Here is a 14657-nt window from a genome sequence, read left to right on the forward strand (position 1 = left end):
GCCCAGGATGCGATATCATGCCGAGTCAGTTTCAGTCTCGTTTGTTTTCTTGTGTCTCTTTCAGCCAGTGTGTGTGTGTGAGCAGTATTCTTAGCAACCTTTTTTCCTTCCTATTGTGCGTGGATCCCGTCGAGTACGACGGATGCGTAGGGGTGCTAATACCTTCCCTTCGCATAACCGACTCCCGATCCCACTCTCTTTGGTCGCGAGACCATGCTTTTTCCCAGGTTTACTCTGAGCGTTTCCTTTCCCTCTTTTGGGATAAATAACGCACGGTGGCGGCTCTGCTGTTCTTGTTTCCCGCCGGTTTTTCGCGTAATGCGACACATTGCTGAAAGCATGTCATGTGATCATGCAATGGTAATTGGAAGATGATCATGAATTTCATCCAAATGAACCCTTGAAGAGAAACCATGCACAAGTCCTTCAATTCTTGACCAAATGATATGATTTGGGACTTTTGGAAAGGTGAGATCAAATGGAACAACTTTCATGTTGAACACTTTTCCATTTGAAGCTTGGATCATTATGAAATTTGAGGTGGAAGTTTGGGAAATCAAACATATTTGAAAATTTTCTAAGTACCAAGTCAAACGTTCACTTCTTCCACCTTGAATAACTTTTGCTATGGGTTTCAAATGGAAAAAGTCTCTTCATCAAAGTTCTATATATTTCAAATATCTTCAATTTAGTCACCAAATTTGACCTCATTTGGATTTGGAATGAAGGAGTTATGCATTTTAGAAGTTGAGGAAAATCACTTGTTCAATGGTAATGGCCCAAAATGACCTATAATGTTTTCTCTTGGCACATGCATTTTCAATTCGAATTTGAATTTCTTCCAAGAATAAAAGTTGGATAGTAAATCTTAAATTTGTTCAAGAAACTTGAATGACTTTGATATCATATGAATTGAGCAAGTTATGGTCCTTGGAAGTTGACCTCCTAACTAGGGTTCAGACAAAATGACCTATAATCTTTCACCATAAAAAATAACTTTCCAAGCAAAACTAGCTCTTGACCTCAACATCAAAGTTGTTTGGAATGTAATAAGGAGTAACTTTTCGCTTGGAATCATTTTCATATGATAAAAATTGTAGGAGATAGGGTCTAGGGAACCCTAGTTTTTACCAGTTGACTTTCTCTGGTCAACCATCATGAACCAACTTGCAAACTTGAAATCATCTTGATCTATTGGACACATGGAGGATAATATATGTATAATATGATGTAATATAAAGCATCCCTTGAAATATTTGATCAAATAATGAAGAAACTTGCTGAGGAAGTCACACAAGATACCCAAATGAATTAGAGCTTCCAAGGCAAACAAACTTCAAATTCTTGATGATTTTTTTAATCAAAATGATAAGTGAAGATCAAGGGGATCCATATATGATGTCTAGAGTAAATGTGAACTATCTCTTAATTAGTATCCTTGCATTGAGGATCTCAAACCCTAGATATGAGCTTGATGAAGCATAGGTGGATGCACACACTACCTACAAAAGAAGTAAACTATACATTGATATATTTTTGGTATTTTGCTTAGTAAATAATGAAAAAAAAGTATGATACAATCAAATATGCTTGGTGACCTCTCTCAATGCCAATCCAATGAATGGGGGGGTAAGGAGGATGCCAAGATGTGATCCCAAAGCCAATGCATATGATGAGATAGCACGAGAGATCTTAGGGTCAAAATTGTGGAGATAAAAATGATCGAAAGTCTACAACTGGATACATATTTATGTTCGATGGAATACCAATTTCATGGTGTTCGAAGAAGGAATCGGTAGTTATACTTTTATGTTATGAGGCCGAGTACATTGTCACTTTGTTATGTGTGTTCCAAGTCGTGTGGCTTATGAATCTATTGGAGGAGTTGGGCAGCAATGAGGGTGAGGCTATTACACTCCTGGTTGACAATGTTTCCGCGATTAATCTTGCTAAGAACCCAATTGTACATGGGAGAAGCAAGCATATCGAGACGAGGTTTCATTACTTGAGGGAACTTGTTAGTGAATGAAAGTTAAGATTATGATATTGTAAAAGTGAAGACAACGTGGCTGATTTGTTGACTAAGGGAGTCACAAATGATGTGTTCAAGAAGTTGAATATGAACATGGACATGGAAGACTTGGAGCACTTGAATTAAGGTGGTGTGTTAAAATCATTTTTAGTTATTCAAGTGTTGTAACTGGTTAACACGAGGGTGTAACCGATTACAGTAAGAGCAATTTCACTTCTGAACTGAAGATACAGGAAAAATATCGAAGTTGTAACCAGTGAACATATACATGTAACCGGTTACCACCGAAAGGAGATTTATTTTCATGTCAAGTGTAATCAATTGCCGATTTAGTGTAATCGGTTACAGATCCAAGTTTTTGTATTTTTCAATTATGTAATTGCATATTTTGAGTCTCAATCACGTTATAACATTTGTATAAATGTTTTGGAGTCATCCTCGTCTTAGTTGATTAACATGAATGTAATTAATCTTCTCACCCTCAATTATCTTTCTCTCAATTTCCTCTTTCCCTCTCCACACTCTAATTTTCTCTATCATTATTCCAAATTTCAACATAGTTTTCTTTATTATTTTAATAATGCTTTTGATTTGGAGTCTATCAATTACATAATTGTTTTAAGATGCTTTAGTTACTAAGACTAACTATCTAACTTTTACACTAGAGTAAGTGTAGTCTCAAAGTCTCGAATTTTAAACTTTAAAGATATTATTTGCCAAAATAATTTTGAAGATATTACAAAACCATTCATCAAATTAGGTAGAACAATATGAACGGCTATATTGCATTTCCAAAAATGAATTTCCAGCTTTAAATTAAAAAAAACAATTATTCTCAAAAAAATCTCATCCACTAGATCACACTTTGTTCATTTTTGTTTAGACAAATTATACATTCTTTTCAACAAAAGTTAATTAATTCTCCACGTTTCGACAATTTATAAGCATAACAATATCAAGGCAAAAAACTATAAAAATCCTAGAAAGTGCAAATAAAAACAACAACACCACGCACACTGTTTCTAAATCATCACAAGAAGTTAGGTGCAACAATGGATGATAAGCTAACATCTCCAAAAGAACCACAAAGTTTGAGTAATGGAAAAAAGCATGGTGGTTGGAGAACTTTCCCCTTCTTCATTGGTCTCTCTTTCTTCTATAATCACTTAACACAACATCATCATCATTCACTCTCTTTTACAAATCAAGACTTTTTCGCGAACAAAGTATCATCATGTTAATTATATAAAACTGTTATTCCTTTTGATATAGGTACGGTTGCGGGGCTATCGCTTGCAAGTGCAGGAATAGTTGGAAATTTGATTGTTTATCTTATAAAAGAATTCAACATAAAGAGCATCGACGCTGCGCAGATTGTAAACGTCGTCGTCGGAAGCTCGAATCTAGTTCCATTAGTTACTGCAGTTGTTGCTGATTCTTTCTTTGGCTCTTTCTCTGTTGCCTTTGCTTCTTCATGTGTTTCTTTGCTGGTAAACTACTACTACATCTATATCTAAATGCCTAAGAATTATATTTTTGAAGTATATGAATATGAACTATGAAAGAAAAATATTCATGCCTAAAAATTTATTAAATAATTAATATATCTAATTTATAGATCACATATTTAATTATTTTCAATGAATTTGAAAAATAAATTTGTTTAGAATAAAAACTAGAAGGGATAGTTGTATTATGGTGTTGTTTAGATGCCTACAAAATGTGTGTTAAAATAGCTTATCTCAAGATTAAATTAAGAATAGAATTTTATAAATTTAAAAATATGAAATTAATTTTTAATCCACCAACTATTATTAATTTATATATAAGTTCAATCATGATGAAATAATTGTAATACTAACTTAATCATAAACCTAAACATCAATGATTAACCAAAAGTCTTTTGTATCTGGTAAGGATACATTATAAAAATAATAATCTTTCAACCATTTCCATTATTAATTATTTCCGATGAGATTTCAAAACATGTTACTAGTAAAAAAGTTATTTTACTCAATGGAATCTATTGAGATTCTTAAAATTCTCATCTTTGATAATGCAGGGAACAGTTACTTTATTTTTGACAGCAACAATCAATTCACTAAAGCCTCATCCATGCAACGATTCTTCTTCCACATGCAAACCACCAACAAAAATCCAATACACAGTTCTATACATAAGCATAGTCCTAATATCAATAGGTTTCGGAGGCTCGCGTTTCACGTCAGCGTCGCTAGGTGCAAACCAGTTCGATAAACCAGAACATCAAGGAATATTTTTCAACTGGTTCTTTTTCGCATTCTATGTTGCTTCTTGTGTTGCATTAACCGGTGTTATTTACATTGAGGATAATTTCGGTTGGGCGTTAGGATTTGGAGTTTGCGCTGTTGCTACTTTTCTCGGCGTGGTTGTTTTCTTGTCTGGTTATGGATTTTATCGAAATGATAAGCCTAATGGAAGCGCTGTTTTGGATTTGGGACGCGTTTTTGTTGCTAGTTTAAGAAAAAGGAAGTGGAAGAACTCGTCGATAATGGAAGATTACTATACTGGTGCTACTGGTTATGATGATATCGTTCAAATTCTGCCTCCGACAAAACCAGGAAAAAGATTAAGGTACTATGAATAGTTTAAGATATTATAATTTTACACATTTGAGTCTGAATCATTAGTGTGTTTCACTGTTGCAAGTCAAATGTTAATCAATGTCGTGATGATTTTCTTTTAATATTTCTGTTTCAATAGGAAACAGAAAGCATCAATGTTGTGAATTTTTGTCACAGATAGTGGAGTGCTGCTTTATTATGGAATATCCTGTATTAGATAGGCACATGAACTTGCATATAACTATTTGAAATAGTCTTGTAGTGGAAAATTATTGCAATGATGGATTGAAATTTGAGCACCATGACTATAACACATGTCATAGGGTAGTGGTGGTGGGTAATCATGTAAATAATAGTGGTCAAAATTTTGTCATGGTTGTAGATGTTAATATAGAATAGTGGAGTGGGCAACTTTTAGTAATGGCCACAATTGTCCATAGATGTAGTAGTTAAGATTAGGGCAATTTCTTTTCCCACATCATGGTGTGCTTTTTATCTTTGAAAATTTGAATATCTTATTTTCGGAGTGCATCTTTAGACGCACCTTAAATTTCCTCATCTGTGTAAATCAAGCGGTTACTTCATTTTTATTAAAAATTGATTTGGAAATGCATCTCTGAAATTTTTTAGGATGAATTCAGAGATGCATCTCCGAGAATACCCCTTAAGTCACTTACACAAGAGTTTTTATTGAAATTGACGTCGTTTTCGAGAACTCTCTGTTGATTTTAACCAATATTAGAGTCATAGGAATTGTATCCTCGCGTTATGTCCCTTACGTTCCTGCGTTTCTGAACTTTACGCGATCTAACGTAAAAAATTGGTTTTCTGAAAAATCGACTCTAAATTCCTTATTTTTCTATTTTATTTTATTTATTTTTTGTTTTCATACTTTTGAAAATATCCAAAAAAAAATTACAAAGACCGTAATTTTGATTTTATTTAATTTTTAATTGTATTTTAAGATTTTTATAATTTTATTTTAATAGTTTTTTTCAATAGAAACATTGATGGTATTTATATATTTGTTGCATCACTGATGCATGACTATTAGGTCTGTATTTTCGGATACACCCCATACTAATATGTCTGGAGATACATCTCTAAAAATTTGGGAGATTTTTTACTTTTCGCTAAAGATTTAAAAGAATGTATAAAGGTGGGAAAAGAAATTACCTAAGATTAACCCTTGGACCCAACTTATGTAAAAGTAAATGAGTTTTTTTTAGGAGTGGCAAAATGGATAGATTGGATGGATATGAATTGGATCGTTAATGGATGGATCAAAACAATCCATTATCCATTAACAATCCACTAAAAGTTTTTTAAAAATATTCAATCCAATCCATCCATTAAGAATAAAAATTAATCCAATCCATCCAATATCATATTTTTAGTGGATGGATATCCATCCATCCATTTCTTTTTTGAAAAAAATCACTTATTTTTTTGAATTTTTTATTTTTTATTTTTTTTAATAAAACAATATCAACTTTTTTCGAGAAAAATCATTTTTTTTCAAAAAAAATATATTTTTGTATTTTTGAAAAACATAATTTAAAAATTGTTTTTTTTCGAAAAAAAATATTTTTTTTATATTTGTAAAAAAATAAATTTTTCGAAAATAAAATCAAAATTTGGTATTTTTCAAAATTATTTTTAAATTTTTGGAAAAAAAACGACTTTTTGTATTTTCAAAAAAAAATATTTTTTTTCGAAAAAAGAAGTTATTTTTTATTTTTCAAAAAAAAATATTTTTTTAAAATTAGATAAAAAAATCCATTGGATCATTAAAATGTGTTGGATGGATTGGATCAATCCATGCTTATAAATGGATGGATTGGGTCGATCCATTAACTTAATTTTTTATATAGTTGATGGATTGGGTGGATTTTCTCTAAATAGATCCAATTGCCACCCCTAGTTTTTTCTTTATTTGATTTATTTAGAATTATTTACCATTAAAAATATTATAATTATCTAATTAAATCAATTCAATTGTTAGTTGTGGAGAGATATCCAACTGCATGAGCACTTGTTCAAACCCTTGATTTATGACAGTTGAGTGCATGATAAACTAAAGTAAAGATAGTTAAAGATTGCATAGCAGAATCTTTCTAAGCTATTAATCTAATGTTTGACTAAATTTACCGACAACAAAGGTTTGGATGAATTGACTTTTTTGAGTTTATCTATAAACATAATCACTTGTAAGACTGTTTATAAGTGCTTATAAAAATAGCTTATAACATGTCGATAAGATATTTTCAACTAATTTCTATAAATTCTCAAAAAGGCTAATTGAAAGCATACAAAATAGTTAATCTGAAAACAATTTGACTTTATTTTAATCTCAAAAATGCTTATAAGTGTTAAGCTATAAACACTCAATTAAGAAATTGGATTGCATTGTTCTGATGTATAAGCAAATGCAGGTTCTTCAACCGTGCTGCTCTGATAACTGATGCAGACTTAAACTCAGATAACACAATTAAGAAATCATCATGGAGGCTATGCACAGTTCAACAAGTGGAAGATTTCAAGAAAATAATTGGAATCTTACCGCTATGGACTTCAAGCATATTCCTAGCAACTCCAATAGCAATCCAAAGCAGCTTGACAGTACTTCAAGCTTTAGTCATGGATCGTTCTTTAGGATCGCATTTCAAAATCCCGGCTGGTTCTGTTTCTGTTATAATCTTGATATCAACAGCCATTTTCCTCACTTTTCTCGACAGAGTAATACTGCCAGGTTGGCATAAGGTTACTGGAAAATCGCCTACGCCGCTGCAACGAATAGGAGTCGGGCATGTGTTGAATGTTCTTGGCATGGTTGTCTCTGCTCTTGTTGAATCAAAGAGACTCAAATTAGGACATGAGCATGTTTCCATGTCTGTGTTATGGTTGTTTCCGCAGTTAGTGCTGGTTGGTGTTGGAGAAGCTTTTCATTTTCCTGGACAAGTTACATTCTATTACCAACAATTTCCACAATCACTTAGAAGCACGTCAACGGCGATGATTTCGACGCTTATAGGGATTGCTTTTTACCTGAGCACTGCTTTAATCGACCAAGTTCGTCGCTGTACCGAATGGTTACCTGATGACATAAATCATGGGAAGGTAGATAATGTGTACTGGATGTGTGTTCTGTTTGGAGGTATCAACTTTGTGTATTACTTAATATGCTCTATTTCTTACAAGTATGAATATGAAAATGTTTAGGAGAATGTGATGTTATGATAAATGTTATCACTGTTATGGTTGGAATAAGTAATGGTGATCATAAGTTCTTCTCTCATACATATAATATGACAATGTTAAGTTTATATCGACAATAATATACAGAGCGTTACGAGGAATTGATCAGCCAACAAAAACAAGAACTGTTTCTTTAAGCTTTAGCTAATGTTGCAATCCCTGGAATTTGCAGAAGAATCCTCTTCGGAAGATAGATCACCGTCTAGCAATCCTAAAAGATACTTTTCTTCATCTTCGTCGTCACTCACAATATCCGTGCTATTATGACTTCTTTCAATGTACGCCAATGTCTGCCGCCTCTGCAGACGAAGAACGTGCATTATAACATCAGGAGTAAGAGTGACCCGTGACCGATCTTCCCTTCCCTGTCTGTTTGCCTCAATTATCTGTTCGCGCGAATTAACAACCAGAAAGTTGAGATCAATAAAGCAAACCAGGTTTTACAAATATAAATAGCATACTAAGCACTTAACATATGGATTTAACCATATCCTTCGAGAGTAGACAAAGCAGATGGTACCTCTTTCGCGTTTGAAGGAAGTGGAGGAGCATCACTCCCTAGAGGAGCCCAAATTTTCACATTTTTTTCTATGCCACAAGTAGCTAAAAAGGGTATGTGAGGATGTGGCTCAAGTTGGTTTACAACATGTTGATCACCGGCCATTAACCTCACCAGCTTAGCATCTTTCTTCTTCCAGATGAATATATGGCCACAATCTGAGCCACTCAACACATACTCATCATTAGGGCCGAAAAAATTAACTCCTTTAACCGTCTGTGCATTTCTATGGCCAGAGTAAACTCGTGTCTCTTGAAGATTCTTCGGATCTTCAGATGCAGCACATGAAGGCAAAGAATCAAAGCCTGCATTCTTCTCAAACAGATAGATGAGCTCGTCGTTATAAGAGACAAGGAGTTCACTTGACTTTGAGTAGGCCAATCCTGTGATATGGACATTACTTGATCCGATTAGGTGACGGGGGCAAAACGTGTTAACAGGTTGATCTGAATCTTTTGCAGCATCCCACTGGCATTTTCTTATGTCATAAACACGTGCGTATTCATCTGATCCACCTACTGCAAAGTAATACGGAATTCTAGAGTCAATCACGATGGAGTTCAACCCTATTTTTCTTGGAGGCTGTTTTTTGTTCCCTATGGACGAGGAACAACAGAAAAGTTTTGTAGCTGAACTACTTCGCAAATCAAACTGCAAAAGAAACAAAACATATAACTTTGGGGGGCGCATAAAGGGGAGCTTCAACATGCAACTTGCGGTAATACTTGACTAACATGTTGAATAAATCCATCTTCACCACAACTATAAAGTATGTGGGGACTTCCTGGCTCCACAGCAAGCTTGTATACAGAACCATCGTGCTTCCCCAACATTGTGGTGATAACTCTACCATCCTCCTGGAGAAGGCCAAGCCTTACCTGCAAAGGAAAGATTAGTTTCAATACTTGACTAACATGTCTTCTTTCTTACATTATTTGGATGATGAGTCAGATGCACCATATCTTGATAAAATTAATCAAGAGAAAGACGTAACTCGTACAAACAACTTTAACTGGTTATGCTTAATTACAAAACAACAGTATTCTATGCACATTATTTGACAGCATTTTGTAACTTCTAGCATTATTGGCTACTTTGAAAGAAATGAAGCTGTGTTCACAACAACAGATACAAGGTGAAGCTTGATAACAAATTCTTCTTCCACCAAATATATTTAAACCAAAAAAATAAAATAAACCAGTAATCCAATTTTCGTTCTAGTTCTAAAGATTGGAAACACGTCAAGTAAAAGAGCATCATATCCGACAATTAAAATCAACCGGATCAATGACTTAATTTTAAGAGTTTTGTTCTGAGCCGTCTGCATGACCCATGGCAAAAGGCCCAAGAGTAAACTCCAAGAAGAAAGGAGCAGGTAGGCCTTCACGCTGACTAGAAGCAGACAATCCTGCCCTCCAATGCATCAATCCCTTTCCAATTCAATCAAACGGCTGAGCACGCCGCATCACAAGCGAACGGTTTCAACCGCTCTTGATATATAAAGGGAAAGCACGTCATTTCAGATATTCAAATCCATCCTCACTCTCACATTACTTCTCATTCTTTCACAGACTTGAACATTGAAGTGTTAACCTTGCTGGTCAAAGTAGTGAAATACAACTCCACCACCTCGTCTTCTATTTCTAATTCTCAACCGAACATGTTTAATATGGATACATTGTCAATGTAAGACTTTTTACTCCTCAAGCAAACACAATCCATCGTCTACGCGCCTTTCAAATAATCTTAACCAAAATCAAACATTTTTAATGATCCAATGATACAATGTAAAAGATCTTTAGAATAACAATGCATGTGATTAAGTATATGACTAAGGCGTTACGATACCGTAACATTCAACGAACACATGAAAAGACAATTCACCTGACCATCACCAGCCGAAGTTACAATCCGACTATCATCGGTAAACGGCATGATTTTAGTCTGAAAAATGTTATCTTGATGACCAGAATGATAATCAAAAAGCTTACTTTTTGATTCCCAATTCCAAAACATAACTTGTCTATCATCAGAACCTGATACAATAACATCACCAGTGGAGTTAAACTCCACTGCATTAACACATCCTTCATGACCCTCTAATTTTGCATATAAATTCAAGTTCTTTACAAGAACCTGCAATTATAAATAAATAAATAAACCTAATCAGTTCTTCTACATATTCATAATAATAACTCTTCCAAAAGAAAAACATATTAAGAGAGAGGATTGGGAAAACCTGAGAGGCGTAAAAGCGATGGGTGAAAGAGGATGGATGAGAGAAACCCAACTCTCGGTTGATAATGTTGTTTGAAAAGCAATGTTTATGGAGATTATGCATTTTGTTAGATGAATTTTCAGAGTCTGTGTTTTAGTTGCAGTTGTAGAGGTGGTGGAAGCTTGGTTCTGGAATAAACGAGTTATAACTGAAGAGTGAAAGATGCTACGCTACCTTTGTCTTTGGTATTTTTGTTCGGAATTACCTTTATATAGCAATAGCAAATAGAATCCTTTTAATTTCTCATTTTTGTTAGTGTGAGAGAATCACCTAAAGAAATTTAAAAATCTCATATAAATTTGAAAGTGCATTTTTGAAGTACTTATTTCACATCAAATAAAATATAATATATGTGTAAATGAGTTATACCTCTCTTTTTATATGAAAAAATTGAGATGCATTTTTGTATTTACGTTATATGAAACACATATATTTTAATTTTAATTGAAACACTTTTATTTTGATATAAATTAATTTGGAGATTCTTCATCCGTAACAGAATATGGATGGATATACACTTAAGCATTCATCTTTGACAATAATTTTTTATATTTTATTAGAAACACATCAATATAATATTCTATATAGTATAACTATACTATCATAGTAAAAAAATTATAAATTAAATCATATATTTATCAAATAAAATGAAAAAGCCATATATAAATAAATCAATCTTAAATACATGATACAATCAAAATAAATTAGAAACAATAATACTATTCCTAAATTAATATATGACTGTGTGAGTATGTCACACACAACTATGTCACTGATTATGCACACAAAGATCAAAAGGACTTTTATTTGGTTGTAACGTGGCCAAGGTCCGTGAGATAAATCCTAAGGGACTATGCTAAAATTCAAAGAGATAAAAGACACTTGAAAGAAACTGCGGGAGTTGAATTTACAAAATATTTCATTCACTTAAACAACTCTATAGCAATTGTTTTCTCTTCTCCTTTCTCTTTTTATTCATTTTTTTAGGAGGAGTATGTATTGATATGTATTGACATGTATTGACATCCTTCTATTTTTTTCATTCATTTTTTTCTTTTCTATTTTCTTTTGCTATTTTTCTTTTCCTTTTATGCCAACTTCAGAAATATTACAAACATAATTATTCAACCCCACACAACTCCAAACAGGACTCTTTCAACCCTTTGAATAGGGTGATAACATTGTTTTTCACTTCTCGGTTTGTAATGAGTTTTAAACAAAAAAAAGGATAATAGGCTCAAGGGAGTTTCAAAGAAGGGATGAAATTATTTCAGGGTTGACTTTTTGGCTAACTGGCAAAAAAAACAAAAAACTGCATTTATCATATCAGTGTGCACAAGTAAACAACAGCATCAACAAGAGTCAATTCAAGTTCTAGAGACTAACAGACATGAGTGAATCACACAAGAAAGAAAGAGATGAATTTTTGTATGTTATCCATATAAGGCTCAAAATCTCACAAGGTTAATTGATCTACCACAAATGATGTACAATTTAGAGTTTAGTCCTACCTATCATACTAAAAATGTACAGCAAATTTTTCACATCACACCACAAGACTTTAGTCCAGAGAACTAAGAAAAATACTCATAATTGTAACTCAAAAATCAAAGAAAAAAACATGCAATTTTTTTTTAGGAGGAGTATGTATTGATATGTATTGACATGTATTGACATCCTTCTATTTTTTTCATTCATTTTTTTCTTTTCTATTTTCTTTTGCTATTTTTCTTTTCCTTTTATGCCAACTTCAGAAATATTACAAACATAATTATTCAACCCCACACAACTCCAAACAGGACTCTTTCAACCCTTTGAATAGGGTGATAACATTGTTTTTCACTTCTCGGCTTGTAATGAGTTTTAAACAAAAAAAAGGATAATAGGCTCAATGGAGTTTCAAAGAAGGGATGAAATTATTTCAGGGTTGACTTTTTGGCTAACTGGCAAAAAAAACAAAAAACTGCATTTATCATATCAGTGTGCACAAGTAAACAACAGCATCAACAAGAGTCAATTCAAGTTCTAGAGACTAACAGACATGAGTGAATCACACAAGAAAGAAAGAGATGAATTTTTGTATGTTATCCATATAAGGCTCAAAATCTCACAAGGTTAATTGATCTACCACAAATGATGTACAATTTAGAGTTTAGTTCTACCTATCATACTAAAAATGCACAGCAAATTTTTCACATCACACCACAAGACTTTAGTCCAGAGAACTAAGAAAAATACTCATAATTGTAACTCAAAAATCAAAGAAAAAAACATGCAATTTTTTTTTAGAAGGAGTATGTATTGATATGTATTGACATGTATTGACATCTTTCTATTTTTTTCATTCATTTTTTTCTTTTCTATTTTCTTTTGCTATTTTTCTTTTCCTTTTATGCCAACTTCAGAAATATTACAAACATAATTATTCAACCCCACACAACTCCAAACAGGACTCTTTCAACCCTTTGAATAGGGTGATAACATTGTTTTTCACTTCTCGGCTTTTAATGAGTTTTAAACAAAAAAAAGGATAATAGGCTCAAGGGAGTTTCAAAGAACGGATGAAATTATTTCAGGGTTGACTTTTTGGCTAACTGGCAAAAAAAAACAAAAAACTGCATTTATCATATCAGTGTGCACAAGTAAACAACAGCATCAACAAGAGTCAATTCAAGTTCTAGAGACTAACAGACATGAGTGAATCACACAAGAAAGAAAGAGATGAATTTTTGTATGTTATCCATATAAGGCTCAAAATCTCACAAGGTTAATTGATCTACCACAAATGATGTACAATTTAGAGTTTAGTCCTACCTATCATACTAAAAATGCACAGCAAATTTTTCACATCACACTACAAGACTTTAGTCCATAGAACTAAGAAAAATACTCATAATTGTAACTCAAAAATCAAAGAAAAAAACATGCAATTTTTTTTTAGGAGGAGTATGTATTGATATGTATTGACATCCTTCTATTTTTTTCATTCATTTTTTTCTTTTCTATGTTCTTTTGCTATTTTTCTTTTCCTTTTATGCAAACTTCAGAAATATTACAAACATAATTATTCAACCCCACACAACTCCAAACAGGACTCTTTCAACCCTTTGAATAGGGTGATAACATTGTTTTTCACTTCTCGGCTTGTAATGAGTTTTAAACAAAAAAAAAGGATAATAGGCTCAAGGAAGTTTCAAAGAAGGGATGAAATTATTTCAGGGTTGACTTTTTGGCTAACTGGCAAAAAAAACAAAAAACTGCATTTATCATATCAGTGTGCACAAGTAAACAACAGCATCAACAAGAGTCAATTCAAGTTCTAGAGACTAATAGACATGAGTGAATCACACAAGAAAGAAAGAGCTGAATTTTTGTATGTTATCCATATAAAGCTCAAAATCTCACAAGGTTAATTGATCTACCACAAATGATGTACAATTTAGAGTTTAGTTCTACCTATCATACTAAAAATGCACAGAAAATTTTTCACATCACACCACAAGACTTTAGTCCAGAGAACTAAGAAAAATACTCATAATTGTAACTCAAAAATCAAAGAAAAAAACATGCAATTTTTTTTTAGGAGGAGTATGTATTGATATGTATTGACATGTATTGACATCCTTCTATTTTTTTCATTCATTTTTTTCTTTTCTATTTTCTTTTGCTATTTTTCTTTTCCTTTTATGCCAACTTCAGAAATATTACAAACATAATTATTCAACCCCACACAACTCCAAACAGGACTCTTTCAACCCTTTGAATAGGGTGATAACATTGTTTTTCACTTCTCGGCTTGTAATGAGTTTTAAACAAAAAAAAAGGATAATAGGCTCAAGGGAGTTTCAAAGAAGGGATGAAATTATTTCAGGGTTGACTTTTTGGCTAACTGGCTAAAAAAACAAAAAAATATGCATTTATCATATC

At 32.8% G+C, this 14657-nt stretch overlaps 2 protein-coding genes across 2 annotated transcripts; one reads left to right on the forward strand and one right to left on the reverse strand.

Annotated features, from left to right (window-relative positions):
• The first annotated feature begins 2958 nt into the window (after positions 1 to 2958).
• On the forward strand, positions 2959 to 7933 carry LOC127087003 (protein NRT1/ PTR FAMILY 2.6). The gene is made up of 4 exons (XM_051027837.1): positions 2959 to 3175; positions 3305 to 3522; positions 4095 to 4645; positions 7071 to 7933. The coding sequence occupies exons 1-4, from the start codon at positions 3085 to 3087 to the stop codon at positions 7855 to 7857; spliced, it is 1647 nt and encodes a 548-aa protein (XP_050883794.1). The 5' UTR covers positions 2959 to 3084; the 3' UTR covers positions 7858 to 7933.
• LOC127087004 (uncharacterized) lies at positions 7913 to 10959 on the reverse strand. Its single transcript, XM_051027838.1, has 5 exons — positions 10692 to 10959; positions 10337 to 10588; positions 9187 to 9330; positions 8414 to 9103; positions 7913 to 8279 (listed from the first exon to the last, which is right to left on the reverse strand). The coding sequence occupies exons 1-5, from the start codon at positions 10791 to 10793 to the stop codon at positions 8034 to 8036; spliced, it is 1434 nt and encodes a 477-aa protein (XP_050883795.1). The 5' UTR covers positions 10794 to 10959; the 3' UTR covers positions 7913 to 8033.
• Between the last annotated feature and the right edge of the window lie 3698 nt (positions 10960 to 14657).

This window comes from Lathyrus oleraceus, chromosome 5 (genome assembly GCF_024323335.1).
Source record: "Lathyrus oleraceus cultivar Zhongwan6 chromosome 5, CAAS_Psat_ZW6_1.0, whole genome shotgun sequence".
In the NCBI taxonomy this organism is placed as follows: Eukaryota; Viridiplantae; Streptophyta; class Magnoliopsida; order Fabales; family Fabaceae; genus Lathyrus; species Lathyrus oleraceus.

Bases quoted from the DNA above. Each gene is read 5' to 3' on its own strand.
- LOC127087004 (XM_051027838.1), bottom strand. From the start codon at position 10,793: ATGCATAATCTCCATAAACATTGCTTTTCAAACAACATTATCAACCGA. The intron at 9,331-10,336 runs GTGAATTGTCTT...TTTCCTTTGCAG, and splicing joins CTTCGGCTGGTGATGGTCAG to GTAAGGCTTGGCCTTCTCCA. The intron at 9,104-9,186 runs GTTAGTCAAGTA...TTTCTTTTGCAG, and splicing joins AAGATGGATTTATTCAACAT to TTTGATTTGCGAAGTAGTTC.
- LOC127087003 (XM_051027837.1), top strand. From the start codon at position 3,085: ATGGATGATAAGCTAACATCTCCAAAAGAACCACAAAGTTTGAGTAAT. The intron at 3,176-3,304 runs GTCTCTCTTTCT...CTTTTGATATAG, and splicing joins AACTTTCCCCTTCTTCATTG to GTACGGTTGCGGGGCTATCG. The intron at 3,523-4,094 runs GTAAACTACTAC...TTGATAATGCAG, and splicing joins CTTCATGTGTTTCTTTGCTG to GGAACAGTTACTTTATTTTT.